Source organism: Parambassis ranga, chromosome 16 (genome assembly GCF_900634625.1).
Source record: "Parambassis ranga chromosome 16, fParRan2.1, whole genome shotgun sequence".
Lineage (NCBI taxonomy): Eukaryota > Metazoa > Chordata > Actinopteri > Ambassidae > Parambassis > Parambassis ranga.
The window spans coordinates 18793612-18815017 of NC_041036.1; the positions used below are offsets into that span (position 1 = coordinate 18793612).

At 41.1% G+C, this 21406-nt stretch overlaps 1 protein-coding gene across 1 annotated transcript; it reads right to left on the bottom strand.

Annotated features, from left to right (window-relative positions):
• Positions 1-6469: 6469 nt before the first annotated feature.
• On the bottom strand, positions 6470-7525 carry LOC114448420 (beta-2 adrenergic receptor). The gene has a single exon (XM_028425339.1). The coding sequence runs from the start codon at positions 7523-7525 to the stop codon at positions 6470-6472; it is 1056 nt and encodes a 351-aa protein (XP_028281140.1).
• Positions 7526-21406: the final 13881 nt, after the last annotated feature.

The window sequence follows — 21406 nt, forward strand, 5'->3', positions numbered from 1 at the left end:
CATTTCCAAGTGTCCGTGACATCACCCAAAGGTTTCTGAGGAACCTTTTTGAGACCCTGTGACCATCTCTAGCATCATCCACCTGAACTATACAGGCAAGGTGATTCATTCATTGAAAGCAGGCATGCCCTAAAGAATAAGTCTTAATACAATTAAAACAATCACACTCTTTGGAGCCAGGCTGCAGGTTTTGACACTTCTGCATGGGCTTAGCCCCCTAGGGCAGTGGTCCCCAACCACCGGGCCGGGGACCGGTACCGGTCCGTGGGTCATTTGGTACCGGGCCGCACAGAAAGACTGAGCAAAACATATATTATTCATTATCTGAGTCTGAAAGCTGTTTCATTTATAAATCGATCAGATTCATCCGCCTGTGCCTTTAAGCACCTGTCCAGACGCTTGTCTCGGTCACGGGATACGGCCCCAAAATTAAGCCCACAAGCAGCAAAAATGAATAAAAAACAAACGTCTTTGGAGAGCTTCTTCGGAAAGGGGAAAAGGCCTAACGAGGAGACAGAAGAAGAGGAGCCTACCCCTTCAAAGAAAAAGAAACCCGCATTTAAAAGACTATATCAGGAGTCCTATTTAAAATACGGATTTATTGCAACAGGTGATTCTCACACACCCAGTCCGCTCTGAGTGATATGTGGCGACAGACTCGCAAATGAGGCAACGAAGCCTTCAAAACTGCGAGACCGAGCACCCTGCATTAAAAGACGAGCCATGGAAGAAAACATGAACAAGAACGACTGAAGCAATTAATGACGGCCAAAACAAAATTACGGAGTGGACTGGACATAAGAAACACACTTCGGGTGTCATGTCTCCCATTATCCCCAGATGGGACCGCCTCATTGCTGGGAAAGCTCAAAGGCCCCCACTAATTAAGCATAAGAGTAAGAGTCTGTTTATGCACTTTGTTTTTTTTTTTTTTTTTTTTTTTTTCTGTGCCGGTCCGTGAAAGTATTGTTTTACATGATACCGGTCCGTGGTGCAAAAAAGGTTGGGGACCGCTGCCCTAGGGGACTTCCTGCAAATTAAGGTTCCACTGCAGTCTGCTGGTCTTATGGGGTCTATTGGTGATGCTTTGGGATACATACTGAAGTCTATCAGAGCCTAAAATAATTGATAGACAAAAAGAGACAAAAATTAAGTTTAAAAAAGAGTGACTTGTTCCTGCTGTCCCCTGTGGGAAGGACAATTCACAGTTTAGCCTTTCTCAAAGAGCAGCTCAGAGAGTTTTACAGAAACCATCAGCCCTGCTTTACATTTAACACATGACTGACTAAAATAAAACAAATCTGTGACATTTCAAAAAGTAAAAAAAACTGAATGTCTGTGGGAATGTCCTTAAGCCAAAGAGGAAGAGCTGTTTGCTTAAAGTGTGTTGAACACAGCGTTAGCAGCAAGTTGGAGCAGTTAAATCGGGTTCTGGCTGTTTGCTGTTAACAGGCAGAGAGGCGTCTGTGCTGTTTCAACACTGTGACACTAAATCCATATCGACACAAGCTGCTCTAAAGCCCCTCGACAAAGCTCCATGCTGCACTGATTACCCTGCTGCTGGGGATACGGAGCACACACATATGCAATAATTGATGCCCAGAGTGTCAAATCCTTTTTGCCCAGTCACAAACTTTCATACACACCTCACATTTTGGGCCCCCACAAACTTTCAGTATAAAATCGTAACTATTATATGCACCTGTTTCTCTTATTCGGCTCAGTTGTTGGTGAAAGGCTCTATCCTTAGAGATGAGTGATGTAAACAAAGAACAGGACTAACTGAAAAGATGGCGCGTTAACACCAAAATCACAGGCAACTACAGCTCAACACTATTATTTTCAATACATAGGCTAATACAAAATACACATAATAAAAAAGTTTTCAAACTAGGACCACAACACAAGAAAAGAAGTTTTACAACAAAACAGACTCATCTAAAGTTGTGTGGATAAGTGCTAGCTGGTGTGAACGGTTTTCAATCCAGGCTGTTCTTGGGGGTAATGACATGATTGATGATACCCATTCAATGGGTTGATGGGTTATTTTATTTTGTATGCTATACAACAAATCAGTCTAATCTCTGTGGGTTTCCCACTACCCACTCCCACTGGATGCATTTGGAAAAAACAGGCAACCAATCAGAGAAACAAAGCATGTAGGTGATTAACAACTAGACTCAACACAAGACATCACAAGTGCCATGCAGTGAAGTAGGTACAATGGAAAATGAAAATGTTTTCAGTTTTGCTATAAAAACTTTGATGTTCCGAGATGTTTTGCAAATGTCAAAAACAAGCAGAAAGTCACTGCACAAAGCCTGCCCCATTTAGTTTGGTATGAGTTATTGTATAGCGTGACACTGGCTGTGATGGGGACTGAGTCCAGACTCATTTCACGGAGAGAATTCAGCTGGCCAGGCGACTAATATACAATAATGGTCCTTTGGATGAGGTGATATACATGAATAATAACAGGCACCCACATAGGAATATGTATGATTACATCCATTTAATGTCATGATAACACGTGACAACAGCCTTTGGATCATGATGCTACAGTACAAATGCTTGAACAAATCAATGAATAGTTCATATTATATGAGATGATTCTGGGATTTTCTGTGTCGTTCTTCTTCCTCTATTTACATTGTTAGTACCACATGGCAAACTGTGCGCAAGTCTGGGGTTCTAAAATAAACAGATGAGTGAGTGTCCCTATAACAGTGTGGTCAGGTCTGTGCATACACAAACAGCTGTTACTGAGCAAATACTCAAATATTCATGAAAACAGTGGGTGTAATCTGAAATTGACCACAAATGATGGTTCTCTTTTAATCAGTTCCAACCAATGCATCATGCAGCGAGTGACATCCAAGTTTACCAAACGCACACGTGAGCTGCATAAAACCTACGCCACTATGCTTCTCTGTAAAAATAAATACATTTTTTCATAATTTACTAATTTTATTTTCATTCAGGCTCTGAAGATAAAAACGACCTGATTAAAAAGACACATCAGCTGTTGGTTTGAGGGGTACTTAGGCCTCAATTAGAATGACTGACAGACACTGATTAGATTGATTGCTTGTCTGATTAAATTATTAAACAACCAGAGGACTTCATTCCTGCAGAGAAGCAGTGAAGAGATGGGATCTCATCTTTAATGTAGTTTATCCTTTTCAAACTTGTTTGGTAGTCTCTTAGCCAAATAATGATAAAAAATAAGATTTAGTTGTATAGAAAGTTGTAATGGGTAATGTCGCCCATCCACCACAAATAATGAAGGTGGATTACACACATTCTGCATTCAAATTTTGTAAATTTAATAAAAAACAACAATGTAAAAGAGAAAGATTCATTATATTTATCCCATCACCCATGTGCAGCCTCGGGTTCCTTTCAAACCTCCAGGAGGTATTTGCAGTGATCAGTTGCTCTGCTCCTGCCTTCTGCTCAGCATGATTCACAGCAGTCCTGACACCAAAAAAAGTCACATTGTCACACTTCTGCCTGTTTAACTTAGCAAATAAGCCATCCACCTTTTACACTGGACTAAATGACTTCGATGAATAGGATGTAAGAAACAGAAAACCTCTGTTAATAGTGACACCTATGGCTGTTGTGTGAACTGCACCAATCGCAAAATCTTCATGTACCAATACGCAAACATCAGCATCCTGGACACGCATTTGGTCACAGATGTGCAGAGGATAGAATTAAACTTGCATGCATGTTGCCTAACAGCTATCAGGCTAGCAGCTCCTGCCTTGCATCCCTGGCTAGTAGAAGTGTACCTCACAAACACTCTTGGTGCTGCCAACCAACGTAGCTACACACGTGACAGCAGGGAAAGGAACAGCCAATCACATGGCCATATGTGTTACGGTACGATCAGAGCCCTTGATACAACCCAATCAGAATCAGAATATCAAGGGCTTTGGGTGGAACCAAAGATAGGAGGATGTTTATTGGTAGGACGGCAGAAAAGAATGAATTTAACCCTTCCTGAACCCAATAAGAATCTGTTCAAATCAAATTATTGGTGGGGACACGCCACCTCCATCCATGCTACAACTATGCCCTTGGCTGAGTGTTTGTCAGCAGCTGTTAAACCTATTTTAACCTAAACCTAATTTCGCTTCTTGTTTTACAGTGTAAAACATCCACTGACATTGGGACTAATGTTGCCTACAATATGCAGAGAGTGTACAATGCCATCAAAACAAATGTTTATTCTCTTATTTGTCCTGACAAATGACACATTAGGATTTTTGCCACGAGGCTGGTGTGTGTGTGAGAGCAGGCCAACTGTGTTTCTGGAGTGCTGTGCTGGACGGACTCTCTGTTTCTTCTTATCCCTCCATCTGCGTCTCTCTCATTCATTTTAAATTTCACTTTCAGGACAACCTTATTATAGTGAAAGTCAAGGATGGCGATGTCAACATCCGTCTCTCATTTCTTTCCTATTTTTCTTTGTATTGATCCTCACTTTGTTTCTTTCAGCCGTCCATGTTGTGACCCACTGCAGTGTATCACGTTGCAGAAAGTGATATCTTTCACAGCAATTATATTTCTCTCTTCTTTTTCAGCTTGGAGGCTGTTCAGGGACAGAAACACCTTGACAGTTTTTTTATGTACCCATCATTGATACAAACATACACTTCGTGTCAGCCATTTTAGCATCAGGTGCTTGAATGTGGTGTGTGTGTGTGTGAGATAGTATGTGTATATCTGTCACCTCCTCACCTCTTCCACATAAACACACATTGATATTTAAGCCATTCATTTTTTTTATATTATCCTCCTCTATCCATTAGAGTAGGAATCCTGATGACTTAGTTCACCCTCTGACCCAAATACTGTTCCAAATACCATCCAACTACTGTCCATGAGACAAACATTTGAGACATGAGACAAGTGTAAATCCTGTAAGATTTGTTTTTTTGAACCATCAGATACAGTATGTGAGAAGCAAGGGTGAAGTAAGGTGATGCAGAGGGTCTGGTTACTGAAAAATCATTGTAATGTAAGAAACGTCTGGGTGACATTTAAAAACATAAAGTGGATGCCTTTTTTTCTCCTCCTGAATCGCTGCTTGAATAACAAAGACATTTATGAAAACAGTAACTCAGTGTGAGGTCCTCCTCATTAAAGCTGAACTAAAGCTCAGACTCCTTCTCCAAACCTGCCTGTCACTTTAACACACAACTAAATAGAGGCTGACATACTGTAACTTGAATTGTCAAAAAATGCTTGTACCTGAATGTTGCCTGAAGGCTACATTCATTATAAAGGTACAGTGCATAAGGTTTGGCTCCCCCTTCTGGCAGTGAGAGTAATTACACATAAATCTGTAGGACGTGTGCCTACAGATCAACTGTCCTCACCTGAGAGAAATGTGACCGCTTTGATTATACAGCTACCTTGTTCACAGGAGTCATTCAGGCTTTGTAGTAATCAAAGAGACATGGCATTGATCCATTTGGTCAAAATAATTAACAATGCTTGTTACCCATCAGCCTACTTCTTCTTCATTGGGATAACTGAGGGCAGGTGGAGGACTTCTGTCTTCTATGGATGTTTGAGTAATCTGAGAAACCTCATTTTCAAAAAAAGCTAGCTAGCTAATACATATTGGTGTGCTTTTTTATGCACAAAAAAGTGATTGTGGAACACAGATGTCTCCTTATTGGACGTGGACAGGTTGGTATGTGTAATATATCGGAACCAAGCTAAGCAGCTAATACATTTACCCTACCTAAACAACTGATTATTGTTTTGTTTTGTTATAACTGCAGAAAATATCTGTAGTTTTTCCTTATGGTCACTCTTGTTTTATATTTTATTTTACCTTTCTTGGAAAAGTCCTATGGTTTTCCACCCAGATGCTCTGCCATACTCCAGTAGTTACTGTAGCCAATTCTGTCTCCATGGCTACAGTTTCTCCTCTCTTTCATGGTGTGCCAGAGTTGGAATGTCACCACATTAAAACTCCAGCATTTAACTTGAACTGATTGGCTGAACTGTGTTATGTAGGATTCACACACTAAAGCTTTACATTTTAATTGTTTGTGTGTGTGTGTGTGTGTGTAGCATCTCCCAGACATCGTTCAATGTAATTCTACCTTACTAACAATTCTGCAGCACAAATATAACTTTACACACAAACAGAAACAGAACACTTTTTTCAAGTTTTAATTGATTACAATCAGGAAAACAACCATTCCACAGACTGGAACAGGCCTCATTATTTAACATTACACAGAACAAGACAAATGCCCACAGCCAGGGACAAATCCAACATTTGTGATCGAGAACACACCATGCTTTTTGTTGTCATGTAAAAAAAAAAGAAAAACTATAATTTCACATATTTAACAGCAATCCACAAGACATGCAGACACGTCTCTTAGCGAGACTCACAAAGTTTGTGCAACAAACAACCATCTAAAGGACACAGTCCTGCTCAGGCGTCTCCTTGCTGTTTAGATGTTTTGGTGGTTGGTTTTCTCTGGAAGGGCATGAGGAGTTTGTGTGCACGAAGTCTGAACTTTTGATCTCTCACGCTGTAAATAATGACATTCCAGCAACTGTTGGTGGCCAAAATCCAGAAGGCGAAAAAAGAAAAATTGCACCATTCATTCCCCAAAACGTTCCCCACCACAAAGACAGCGATGGGGGTGAAGGATGCAGTGAAAGCCACCGTCAGAGTCCCGATGGTCTTGGCTGCTTTAATGTCTGAGAATGTAGGTTTGGAGGTGCTTTGGCATTCGGTCTCTGCCAAGTGTTTCCTGCGTTTTGAGTGCTGTCTGATACTGGAAAGTGAAATGATGTTAATGACCACAGTGCTGCCCAGGAGGGTGAAGTCAAACGCGGGGAAGAGGAGGAGGATGTTCCAGGCCTGGCTGCGGAACTCACCAATAGTCCCCAAAGCATAGTTACACATCCGGCTGCAGGAGTTATACTCCAGGGCGATCTCACTGCTGAAAACCATTGGAAACACAGCCAAGAAGAAACTCCCCACCCAGGACAGGACGATGAGGATTGTGGTTCTTTTCCGTGTAATCACAGAGTCCTTGTGCAGCGGCCTCAGCACGGCGATGCTGCGCTCAATCGTGAGCAGGAAAATGGTTGTGATGGAGACCAAGGTGCACCCGGCGAAGATGGGTCCGATGAGGTTACACGGGTGGAAACTCACTGACTGTGAGTTGTATGAAGTCCACTCAGGTGCCGAGTCAGTCACCATGAGGTAGACCTCAGCATAGACGGACAGCGGCACCACAAATATCCCCACCGCCAGGTCAGCCACAGCGAGGGACGCCTTCAGGTAGCCCTGCGGCGTGTGGAAGTGTTTGGTCCCAAGCACCACGGCCAGAGTCACCAAGTTCCCAAACAGGATGGCAAAGATAAGCAGCACCATGAAGAGCACCATGAGGATTTTGTTGGCCAGAGTACAGCAGCACACAGTGCAGTGTGCCGGTTCAGCTCTGTCCAACATGGTCGATGTGCTGGTCTCAAACATTGGGGGACAGATGTAGGACTCTCACATCATGGCCTGAAATAAACGCAAACAGAAAATGACATTAGGTCCGAGGTGTGTGTGGAGACAACAGGTACAACATAGTTGATACTAGATTCCATTGTGCAGCTTCAAATATCCTGGAAGTAGTTTTGAGATCCAGGGGAGTAGTTCAGAAAAAAGCTTTAACCTTTCTAAATGCCAAAAAGCTTGAAGGTCTAAATGCGTTATGCAACTTTTTGTCAGAATGTAGAACCTTAAATTTGCAAATTTGCAGGATTCTGTAAAAAAAATCAGTGAGTTGTTGAGCTTTCTAAAGTTGATGTGCAGAGTCATGGAAACACCACTTTGTCAATCAATGACACTTTTCATGTAATTATTCTAAGATATGTACAAATGCTCTGGTTTGGTAACAGTTGAGTAAAAACATTGTTATCATTAAAAAGATTTCTGCATCCACTCCTCTTCAGAGTGGTGATCAGATTCCCTGTGGGGATCAGTGCTTAGACTGGAAACCACTTAATGTCTGGTTCCCACCACAGGTGTCAAATGATGATGCAATGTTCTGAAATTCAGTCTGATACATGTTTTATTTTTCATACTATTTTGTTACATGACCAGCAGACTACAGCATGCCCAGTACCAAACCACAGGATCACCACATTCAACCTATGAAATGAAAATCACTTGTGTGCAAAGAACTGACCAAGAACTAAATAGCAAAGAGCCAAGGATTATGGGTAGAGTTTGAGTCACCCACAATGCTAATCTGACTCCAGCTGTCCTCTCCCTTCAGCCACATTCCTGTCATTTGGGCCACCTATATCCTGGTCACGGACAGGTGCATGTGGGATACACCTGTCCTCTGCAGTACGTCCACAGTATCCCCACCTGACATCTTGTTTCCTGTCCAGTTTGGGCTGGTTTATTAATATTTTATTAGACAAGAGGACAGACAAGACTCCTAATGGACACACAGAGCAGTCTAACACTCTAATGAGTGCATACCAAAGGATCTCTCTCCACTGTTTGGCAAACTTTTTGCGCAGACAAAAAAAACTCTGAATGAAGCACTGAAGAAATTTTCAACATTCCACAGACAGTATTCATAGCAGGTAGCAGGAGTAGGCTATATTTTGATATTTAGAAAAACCCTGTGTGTCCTTGTCTACATATAAATTCAAGCAAATGAAAACATATTTTTTTCTTTTTTAAAAAAATGTGCTTTTTTTCTAGTCTCTTCTTCCTGAACCTTTGATCACTTTTAATTTCTCTTTTCCTGTCGATTGCTTTATTTGCATACAAGTATATGGTGGCCCTGAAAGCTCAAGTCATAATAAACCACAGGACAAACAGGCAGAACATGATGTCAACCTGACCAGTCAAAAATGTTTGTTTTTTTAAACTCCTAATTTTATGTTTTCATTTTTTTATGCATTAGTTAATATGAATATTTTTTTGATTTTCCTCTTTTGTGGTTCCCCGCTGCATCACGCCAGGGACGCGCTGACGTCATGATACCATTACAGATGTGCTCTGACACCAGCTGCCCCGTGCGCGTGCTCGCCTCTCTCTCTCTCTCTCTCTCCCCTAGCTCACGTGCGGCCGGCGGGCGGGCGGACCCTGGATGGAGGGATGCAGGGATGGAAGGATAGATGGATACTACTAACTAACACGAGGGCAGGCGACGTCATAATCTGGCCGGACAGCAACAACAACAACAGCAGCTGTAGTAGTAAACAAAACCCAGCTGACGCGCCGTGCTCCTTTAATCCCGCCACAGTGCAGCAGGTTCCTGGACATCCTCCATCTGAAACTGATCTAATGAGTTCAGATGAGCGCTCCAGTCAGTTTGACTTAAAGTTTTTTTAATGTATATTTTACGCACTGAGTCAGTTTGTCCTTAAATCACTCCACGCAGACCATGAAGCGGTCAAGCTGAAACCTGCCTGGCTGTATGAAAAGCCACACATGGTGATCATGACTGCCAGCAGAGTGAGAGAACTATTTATTTAAAAATTGTTTATTCATTAAAAAAAAGAAAATCTGCACAATGTGACTTACATTAAATTTTAAATAAAAGTTCAACATAAAAAACGCAGTATAGGATCTCCATATGAGGACGCAGCTATAGGCTACCCTCTGTGGTTACTTATTGCGCGCTCACGCAGAAACCTCCCGCGGATCAGCGCTGTCCATCCCACACTGTGCGCCCCACAGGGCTTTAAAATGTATCCATGCTCATGTTAGAATCTTTCCGTTTGCATTGTTTTTAATAAACATCATTTTGTTTGGTGTGGGTTTGTGAAAGCGCACAGGTCTGATGACTTTTAGCGCGCATCCCAGGAGTCCCGGGACAATCATATACAGTGTCAATACATACATATCAATACAGAGACAAACATTATTATTATCTTATAATTATAAGAGTGTCAGTTGGAATAAGTGAGATATTTACATCCAATTGATATTAAATACTGCAGTGAACTGTACTCACTTCCAGCTTTTAATTCCTGTCAAGACGCTGAAGCCAGCGGTAGTGCAGCGCACCATTTCCCTGCTGGATATCCACGCACAGCGAACGTCCACTGCTTCTTAAAACACACCTCAGTCCTCAGGAAAAGAATAACAAGGAAGCAGGAGAAGCGGCAAAGTCACTTTCCAGATGTTGGTGCGCGCACCGGAGGATGGGTCCGTTGCGCAGGGCGCTGCGCTCTGATCCGCACAGGCTCCGGAGAAACTGGTAAAGTGTCTCTCCTCCGCTGGCTTCTCCATTGGCTGAGGATGCTGATGACAGTGAAGCCCACCGCCTATAAAACGACGCCTGCTTGCACACCACAGGACGTGGGTGTAAGGATGAAGAGGATGTGTCAGGCTTGTCGAGAAAATAATTTACATTTTAAACCCCAAAATCAATATTGATATTTATTTATTTTGTTTTAGATCCCAGGTCTTTCAGGGCACCATCACCACTGCAGCAGCTTTTTTTCTCCCCCTGCCTGAGTCATTTCTGCAGCAAGAAAATTAGGTCCCACCTGATTACTTCCAGGTCTGAAAAAATAAGCTTAGAATTACTTTTCCTTTTTTTGTCAAATTACTTTTCTGACACTCTTCTCTCTTTTTGACAGCTGTTGACTGCCAATAAGACATTGTGGCCTACTTTCTCCAGAAAAAAATGTTTTGGAGCTTCAGCTGATATAACAGAGGCCTTCGAAGGAGCATTCTGCTTTTAGAAAAATGCAAAGGTTCTTGCAAAGAGGGCCAAGCATCTGTGCAGATGATGAGAGGAAAGAGGGTACATAATGAGTTGTTTGCTTCTTTTTTTGCTCCTAGCAACACAGAATGTATACTCCAAATGGAGACGGACATGGAACACAAAGAGAAGGGAGAAGAGAACCTTTCACCTCAACCTCTCACTTCCTTATAGGTATGATGTGAATGCTTGCAAGCAGCAGCCTTGTTGCCTTGCTTATTTTGGCAGCATCTATCGGAATATCATGTTCCGCAATAAAACACACATTTTCATGAAAACTTGGAGACTTCATCTGCAGATTGACGCTGGACTACAGCTGACATCCTCAAGCCCAAACACTCAAGGTGTCCTCATGAGAGGACGAGCTATAATCATTAAATTTAAAACAGAATGTTACCCTCCACATCTGAGTCCATCATCAGATGACTGTAGTGTCAAACATCACGTCCCTGCCTCTCTCTGACTCTCTGGAGTCATTCTAGTCCTCCACCCTCTGCCTTTGAGGAAGCTCCAGACTCCTGCAGTCATTAGTGTGCAGTGAACTCTGCCTGTGTGCTGTAATAGTATCATTTATCTGCAGATTTGGCTTTGGTCCTGCAGTGGACACAGCGAAAACAAAAGCATAATCCTGTGCTTCTCTGTGTGTGGTGGGTAATCCTTAATCCAGAGGTCAGAGCAGAGGGACTCCAGTCCGATGCTTCACATCATATCACAGCATGTGGGAGCTTTTTTTTAATTTTTTTTGCTGGAGCTGCTGAGCTACTCCAGGCTCAATTTAACTCCCAGCACATTATTATGCAGAATATATTCTGGTGCATAGGCATTATAGACAGAATATATGTTCTCTTTAACCAACCAAAAAAGATTTTAAACATTACATATTTACATTAACGCCTCATATATTAAAGATGTGGCGGGTGCTGGAGCCTATCCCAGCTGTCAATGGGAGAGAGGCGGGTAAATCCTGGACAGGCCACCAGTCAGGTTCAACCCTGCCTGTCTGCTTTTTCCAGCAGTGATTATGTCAAACAAAAATCAAACTACAAGCAAGTTAAGCAAAGAAAACATTAGGCTTTCATGCCCCCTTTCATTATCAACATTTGGTATGTCCACTGTTGTACATTACATACATTATTTGCCTAAATTCAAATGTTGTGTACTCGTCTTCATGTCCTTCTTCCATTCTGCTAAATCTGGATGCATCTCAGAGGATCTTAAGTCTGTTACAACACCCACACTTGTGGTGATTAGCCAAGAGCCCACTTATGTAACATATACACTTATTTAACGAAGGCAAGCTTTCCTTCACGCAAATTGGTGATGGCACAAAAGATTTGGAATAATCATACACAGTTTTTAAAGCAGCATAGATGACAAAAGGTCTATAAATGTAATGAATTAGAAGACAGAAACATTTTGACACGGGACACGCATGTGTGTGTGTGTGCGTGTGTGCTGGGGCTGTGTACCATAAATGTAAGCAGTGTGAGAAACTCTTAGACAGAAACTACATAGAAAGATTCTTTATTGATCCCCGAGGGGAAATTCAGGACAGCCCGTTAAATGTGTTTACTGGTCAATGAGCTGAAATGCAGAGGAAAACATTGCCATTGCAGTCCTTCATTAGAACCACGGCTGTGATGTTTATTCATGAAAACAAAAACACATTTAAAATCTGCAACCTAAATGAACAATAAATTTAACCCTTTCCACCCCACAGCCGCCCGCACTGCATGGCTGGGTGCAAGGAAAACACACACAGCTGCTTACAAGGTCCATATAATGTATGCATTTGTTTGTATTTAGAACAGATGCACACATAATACATAATAGTGCTTATATATTTGGTAAGGTATGGACAGATGGTTTATTGTTTGATAACAAGCCAGAAATCATTTTTCAGTTACTCAAGAAAACACACAAACCTAGTTCTGTTTGAGAGTTATTTTTACATCCTGCAACCATTGCTCACAACCAGGTCTGCAATTTCAGGTTTTTGAGCATGTATCTTCGATCATCACAACACAAGAGTCATCTAGTTCCATTATGGTGGAGAGAAGGTGAACATTCACAAAACACTGCAGCACACACACAAACAGCCTGGCTGGATAAACAGCATGGCAGGAATATGAATATTTTTTAACCGTTGACCCCATCAAAGGATGGACTATAGACAAAAGTAATGGTTATTTATCACCTGCAGCTGAACATGCCCAAGATGAAGTAGATGGTGGTGGAATTCAGCAGGAGCAAGTCCCCACCCTCTCCAGTCTGTATTAGTGGGGAAAATGTGGAAACAGTCACATCTTGCAAGTTCCTGGGTGTCCAACTGGACAACAGTGGTCCACAAACACTGAGGCCGTGTACAAGAAGGGCATGAGCAGACTGTACTGGCTTTGGCTTTAAGCTCACCAACCTGGAGGAGGTGGCGAGGGACATGGTCCTGGCTAAACTGCTTTCAATCATGGACAATCCCTCCCACCCTCTAGACAACACTGTGGACAGACTGAGAAGCAGCTTCAGCAACAGACTCCTGCTGCCTCGCTGCTCTAAGGAACGGTACAGGAAGTCATTCCTGCCGTCCGCCATCAGACTGTTTAACTATGAGGGAAGTGATGGTAACAACAGGTCATGAAGCTTAAATAAAACAAAGCAATAGTCACAAAAGAAGCTCACATCCCAGCCTCAGGGACAAAAAAAACATCTTATTCTAGACCAAAATGTGACCATCTATTATTTTTGGGGTAGTAAAAAACGAACTCTTTGTGTTGCAGCATTATTGGTACTCTCAGAGTTAAAACCGAACGTGGTGAAGCTGCATTCAGCTTCTCTATGCTGCTGCTCAATCTTTGCTAGATGACAAGATTCAAGTATTGATTATTTTTAAGTCTAAGTGAAAAACATGTTAGTCATGGCTTTAATCACATTTTAAAATGATACTGTTATTGTCAATGTTTGAATGTCTGGAGAAATGGAACATGTGGTGATCCAGGCATGACCTTTAAAAATATTGATTTTCAGAGAAGAAGAAAAAAACAAACATGATAATGAGTTTTCTGCTGCACCATGAGTTGATTTTGATGTGACAATCAAATGTGTTATATCTGTGGAACAGCTACCAATTTCACAACCCTGGATGAATCACATATTCAAGGAGCCAAACCTCAGCAATCAGACACTACATGAAGAGCTGAAGAGTTTTCATTTCACTGGGACTATGAGAAAACACAGTCTGACAGGCGATGTAGCAACATTTGTTTTCTGATCCCTAAAATACACAAAAACCTTTGATTATTTCAGTCAGGCTGCCAAAAATAAAACCTCCTCCTCCCTCCAGAGAGTCTCATTCAGCACAGAGCAGGAACCTCCTACCCTGTGTGGTTATTAGACATTTCATTTAAAAGTCAACTAGGCACACTGCTGCCTTATTAATACTGGTGTAGGGCTGAAATGTCAGTTTGAATTTTATTACTGCAGCCTCTAAATGAAGAGCTTATTAGGTATAAATGGAGAGCGTCATTGTTCCACCATCGCTGAGGCATATGGCTTTTACTAGTGTGAAATCCTGGAAGAAGCACTCATGCATTTAAACATGCTAATTTATATACAGAGGAGAAACAGGGTGCTAACAGCAGCCTCAGCTCAAATATTGACTGAGTACACACTGAGTATCTGATGCACTACACACTTGGATTAAGGATGTGCAGTGTGGACATCCGGAGTCTTCCAAATTTAGGAGCACACATAAATCCACCTTGACAGCTACTGACGACAAGTGACTGTTATGTGTGTGGTTTCTGACACGCAAACTTTGAAAGATCCTTGACATAAGTCAGCCTGTGATTGACAGATAGTTCTTCCAATCATCTGTAAGCAAAGCAAAGCAAAGCAAGTTTATTTATATAGCGCCTTTCATACAAAAAGGTAGTTCAATGTGCTGTACAAACATGAAAGCACAAGAACATAATAAAAATGATCACATTATACAGTAAATGATAAAACAGGAAGGACACAGGGGATAAAATACAGTCAAATTAAAGGCGTAAGATGATTAAATAAATATGAAAGTGTGCAGAATATAAAAGACACATAGTGATTAGAAGTGAATGTTTTAGCAGAACCCATCTGGGAACAGCTCGGTTTAAAGTCTGGACTTGAAGCTGCCAACAGTAGCTGCATTTTTGATCTCTTCTGGAAATTGGTTCCAGAGCTGAGCTGCATAGAAGCTGAAAGCTGTTTCACCACATTTGATTTTGACTTCAGGTTTTACCAACAACTTTTTTTTTCCTGTGACCTGAGAGACCTAGGCGGTGTGTAATGCTGAAACATTTTTATTATTTTACCAGTATATTTTGCTTTTATTCCTTTTGTGTCAAGAACAGTGGCGATCCTGAGTTTTTCCTCTCTTTTTGAAAATATTATTACTTCAGTTTTGTCTGTGTTGAGCTAATTTCTAATTTGGTCCATACACTGATAACGACATTTAAGGGGGGCATGGTCATTAGGGGACAGAGCAAAGTAAATGTGCATGTCATCAGCATAGCTATGGGTCTCTGTGAAGCACTTTGAGACCATTTCTGATTGTCAAATGTGCTATATAAATAAAATTGAATTGAAATGAACTGATTGTTTTAATGATTTGTTTTTCTAGTGTTTTCCAGCAGCTTTTTCTTCTTCACTGCTGAAAAAGACAAAGATTAAGACAAGCCATTCTTGTTGTCCCTGTGAGGAGCTTTGACCTCTACTTGACTGTTTGGATGTCAACATTTCACCATTTAGAGCAGTTAAGACAGAAACTTGTTAAAAATGTTTGAGAACAGAAGAGAGTTTAGAATATTTGCACACACGGCATTAAACTCAACTTAGTGAAAGTTAAGAGATATCCTGGAGTGTTGTTGTTTAAAATGTTGCTTATTTCAACCCATATGGGACTAGCATATATTTTACACTATATGCCAGCCATTCTCTGCACCCTGTCATCTGCAACTAAGGGAAGCTTACTCAGCGACAGGCTGCTGCTCCCGAGGTGCAACACAGACAGACTTAAAAGGTCCTTTATTCCCCACATGCCTTCACATTGTTTACCTCTAAAGTTTGAGGGCATGGGAGTTGGGGGAGAATAGGTCCATGAGAGTGGAAGCACAACAACACCAGACACAAAGTGAACTGCAACTTATTTATCAGCTGCTTCTTTTTGTCCTGCTTTGGACTGCGAGATGTAGAGAAATGTGGCTCCCTCTATGTTTGCTGCTGCTTAAGTCCAGCAGGATTTGTGTGTAACATCAGCCTTCTGCTCTAACTCCCCTCCAGCCGTGATGACCCTGAAGATGAGTGGCTATTTTCTCAGATTTCTCAGATGAAGCGCCTTTAACTGTAGCTTCACAGTCTGATCAGTGTTTCCTGTGACTAAAAAAAGTTGGCCCTCATTGTGTGAAAGTGGTGATGTGCCCTCTTGAATTTGGGGCCCTGTAATTGAGGCACCTTGAAGACCCAAATTGCAGAATTAACACACATTAACACTGCAGTTATATAGATCCACCCTGGAACATGTGGCTGTGCAGAGATGTGATGTGTATGGGCCCTGTCAGCTCAGGAGTGGTTTAACTTTGCAGCTATTAAATATGTCTTACACCTTCATCATCATCATCATCATCATCACACAAACTAAGCTGCATCTCAAACACATGAGATCCCAAAACAGAAAACAAATTAGTCCCTGATTGTTTTCATCACATTAAAAGCAGACAGGAGCACGTCTCTGCCATAATCCACCGCAAAAGTCCGGGAACACACAAATAATGATTAATCCTCATTATGCGTTTAAACATGAAAGCTGCATGCTCTCAAGTGTTTCTGTGAAGTCTTCAGGTCCTTCTTGAATTCAAAAAGAGTTAAATATGTTATTTGAATGAATTTCAAGGCATTATTTGAGATTCTGCCACAAAATGTTGATAAATCACAGAAGTAATGACCAAAATCAGAGTCTGTTTCCACCTCTTTTATAGCTAGAGAGAAGAAAGTATAGCCGGTAGTGCTGAGAAATTACCGACCATCTGCCAATGGATGCTGAAGGACAGGAACACAGAGATAGATGAGTTATATAAGCCTCATCTAACCTGGTTAGATGACTAAGAACAAACTTTATTTAAGGTAACACCCTGCAGGAGTAGAGGTAGTCAGACGTCTACTGACTGGCTGCTCACACCTGGGTGATGGTCTCTATTGTCTTATAAAAAAAGGAAGAAAACCTCCCTCTGCCCCTTTCATGTTGCTTCCTTTGATTCTGAGTTCCACCTGTGAGGCAGGGAAGTGGAATAATTTCACCTTTTATTAAACCAATAGCAAACTGATTTGAACTCTTTGAACAACATGTAATATAATATAATATAATATAATATAATATAATATAATATAATATAATATAATATAATATAATATAATATAATGTGTCACGACCTGGTGTTTGTTTATGGTTTTGATTTCCTTGTTTTGGGTTTTTAGTTTAATCTGTGTTTAGTTATAGTTATTTTTCCTGTAGTTCTGGGTCTTTGTTTAGTTCTTGTGTCTTGTCTTGTGCTTCCTGTTTTACTTTAGTAGTCCTGTCCCCCCTGTGCGTTGTCTGGAGTTTTACTTCCTGTGTTTTCCCTCCTTGTGTGATCACCTGCCCTGCCCTAATGTGTGCCACCTGTGCCTCGTTGTCTTCCCTGGTCCCATTGTATATAGTCTGTGTCTTCCCCTTTGTCTTTGCTAGATCGTCTCGTCTGGTGTAGGGTTTTGTTTTGTTCCATGTCTCGTCCATGCCATGCCATGCCATGCCATGCCATGCCATGCCATGCCTAGATCCTCGCCTACCCCATGTACTTCTGCCTGACCTCAGCGTGCTCCAGGTAGAGGCCTCGTTCATGCCTTGTTTTTTGCTCTTGCCTTTTATGCCATGTGCCGGTTTTTCTGAATTTAGTTTTGCCGCGCTAAGTGTGATTTTTAGTTAGTTATTTTGGACTCTCCTTTTGACCACGCTAGTGTGATTTTTGGTTTTTGGGTTTTGTATCGTTTTGCCCTCCTGTCTGAAATAAAAGACTGTTTTTTTTGAACATGTAAACCGCTCTGCCTCCTGCAACCGTGTCAGCTCCTCATCCACAAACCCTGACATAATGTAATGTAATGTAATGTAGTGCACACCCTTCTTCCCTGGGGAGGGGGCATGAGCAGAGGGAAGAGTTTCCCATGATGCTGGCATCTGGTGATGTAGATGTTCTCAGCTGGTGGAAGACTGCTGCCAGTGATCCTCTGAGTGGACCTCACCACAGTTGTAGGGTCTTTCTATGAGTGGCTGAGCAGTAACCATATATGTCACAAGAAATATATACACTAAAAATAGATACATAGAAATGAATGCAAGGTGAATGAATGCTTGATTAAATAACAGAATAACTGTGACTTCAGTACTGGACTGTTATTGCACATTATGATATGGTATGGTGAAAATGACAATTTATATGATTTAGCTGGGAGTGGATACATACATACATACATATGTACACATACATATACACATATTCTACTGTGAGCAGGCCTGATTGTACAGTCTGATGGGAGCAGGTAGGAAGGACCTGTAATAGCGCTCCTTCACTCAGGATGGAGCAGCCTGTCACTGAAGGAGTGTGAATTAGGTGCATTCCCAACAGGTGATTAGAGTAGATTTTTTAAACCTGCTTCACATTTCTGGTGTGATACTTCAATAAAATAGGATGCCACCCAGCTATTGGTTTCATTTTGACAAAGGTGCCCTCTCATCATTTTAGTGTGTTAGAAAAATGTCTAGAAGCAGGTGTGTGTCCTGATGAAGTCATGAACAGGTAAATAACCCTACTGGACCAGTAGGGCAGGAATAGTCAGGACACCAGTAACCAGAGGAGAGGTAAGTATCAAAAAACAGGAAGCAGGTAACTAAACACTGAATCAGAAAGACAAAGGAGACACAACTCAGAGAACAGATCTGTTCTGTACTGACCAGAAGACAGTCTCACTACAGTGGAATGTTTGGTGCACTATGCAGTTGCATAAGTGCTGTAACGACAGCAGCTTACTAACACATTGTCACAGAGAAGATTAGGTTTTCTATTTATCTACCATCAGAATCTGTTACAGCTGTTCGGTTTGCCCCTGCAAAATCAATAAAAAGCACATTTCTTGTCTTAATTTAATGCACTGAGGGGGAACACGGCACAGCTTACAGTTCCAGCTCGTAGTCCCAGGTGGACTATGTGACAGGGAAACATTATTCAGACAAAACCTGTGAAATTTACTTTGCAGTCAGAGCAGCGCTGAGCATTCAATCCTGGAGGTGTGGAAGAGGGGGTCACACACAGAGCGGCCAGAATTAGCAAACATGTCGACACAGGCCGCCGTGGTCAAAGTGAGCCAGCAGAGTTCAGAGTTCTTCACACTGAAACGTAATTGATGAAAAACATACATTACAGTGTTGGATTCTATGGTCGTCCTTCCTTTTGTGTCTCATAACCATAGATAGTGGGTAAAAACAGTTTTTCATTTCCTTAGTAAAAAAGAGGCTGATAAAGATGGTGAAGTTATTTCATAAAATTTCATAAGACACTGATGTTTCTGCAGTCAGCTTTAGAAACAAATCCTAACCAGAGCGATGGCAGGGGAGTTTTCTTTGTCCTTTGAGCTCAAACTGTGAAGCAGAAGCAGAAATAGAAGAAGACGGGGTTTTTACAGTAATTTCCATTCACAGCGATGATCTCTCCCAGGCTGAAGTGAAGCTCTCTCTCTCTCTCTCTCTCTCAATGTGTGGACGTCATGTTTGCACATTCCCCCTTGGTCTGTGTGCCTCAATGTTTCAAGAGCAAAAAGAGGATGTGAAACTCTGTGCTGTAGGTTTCAGTTTAAAAACGCAAGACCAAACAGAGCTTACAGGTTACTGAAGCGGCGACACTACTTCGACTTGTGCTGCATCACTGTTAGGTCAGAAACATCAACGGCATGTTTGTTATACATATATTTTTATCATTACATTTATCAATTACCAATACTATATGTACAAATTCTAAGTAGGCTACATCTTTCCCTGCCACCATCAGTACAACACTATTGTTATTAATTTACTGTTAGCCTCAGTTCCAATTATTTTACTGCTAATTAGCACTGTTAGTGTGAACATCTTAGGCATGTTCTTTGGTAGTGTTGCAGGGTTGATAAAGTAAAAATAAAATGTATGATCTTTACATGCTTTGGCCAACTAATATTACTAGAAGAAAAAAAAGTTAATGTATTTTAATAAAGCTACACAAAATCAACAAGACCTCTTGATCCTGCACAAGAGAAAGAAAAACAAACTGAAGACATTTAAATCCAAATGTTGCATAAATTAAATACGTTTCCACAGTCTACAAACACTACTACAACTATTTTTTTTACTAAGATGCAAATAAACGGTTGTGTAAGTGTTCCTTTAATTGCTGCAAAGTAATGTATAATTGTATTCTGTGTGTGGTTGTGATTTTAGATGCACATCTATACGAGGTATCACAGCATAAGGGTCCGACAAAAAATGCCAAAGAAAGGTCACAAATTCAGTAATTATTTATCAGCTTAAAAAATAGAATAAGCTCCAATTTCTTTTAATGTCTACTGTGATTTTTATGACTTGCATGACTGTGCAGTGCGCATTCTCCCTGTGCCTGCGTGGGTTTTCTCCGGGTGCTCCGGCTTCCTCCCACATTCTAAAGACGTGCTTGTTAGGTTAATTGGTGACTCTAGATTACCCATAGGTGTGAGTGGTTGTTTGTCTGTATGTTGCTCTGTGATGGACTGGTGACCTGTCCAGGGTGTGTCCTGTCATTTTTGGATATCACAAGGATAACCATGTTTTTCAAGTATTTCTAATATTCTGCAGGACAAATGTAACCATGGTGCACAGGCTGATTATAACTAATAAACACAGCAATATTTTCCTTCTTCTATTCATTCAGAACTCATTCAGGTTTCAAATGCATGACGAGAACGTGGGCAATTAGGGAAATTAAAGTCAAAATATTGGTCCCACACTGGTTGGAAAAATTTAGTTTAAAAAAAAAATTTGCATAAATTTGAGCCAAATCAAATCTGATACAGTGACCCAGATATCCTCTGAGAATGTGTCTGCAATGCAAATAATGCGGTGCAGTTTATTATTTAATTCTCTGCCTCTCCGCAGCATGCCTCCTGTCATTATGATCTTGTAAATATGGAGATGTGGCCTGCATAAATGCTCTGTTTGACAGTTGGAGGTGTTAAAGTGTTGTTTTCGTATCCAAAGCCATACATGTGCATTTAATATAAATCCATGCAGTTAAAGACGCGCTAATACAGATTGTATTTATGTAGTGGTGGATGTTACTGGTGTTGTTACACCACATGGATTTGTTTTTATTTTTTATGTTTTTGTTTTTTTTGAACCACGCAGTGTATTTATTATTCATTCCAAGGCTCTGTCACAGAAAGAGGTAATCACACACCCTGTTTATCCTTTTCAATATGTTTTCAAATTGAGTTTAAACAGTTTAATCTCGATCATTTAAAGTTTGCCAATAATAAAAAAACTCATTCCACACATGTAGATGTATGTAAAT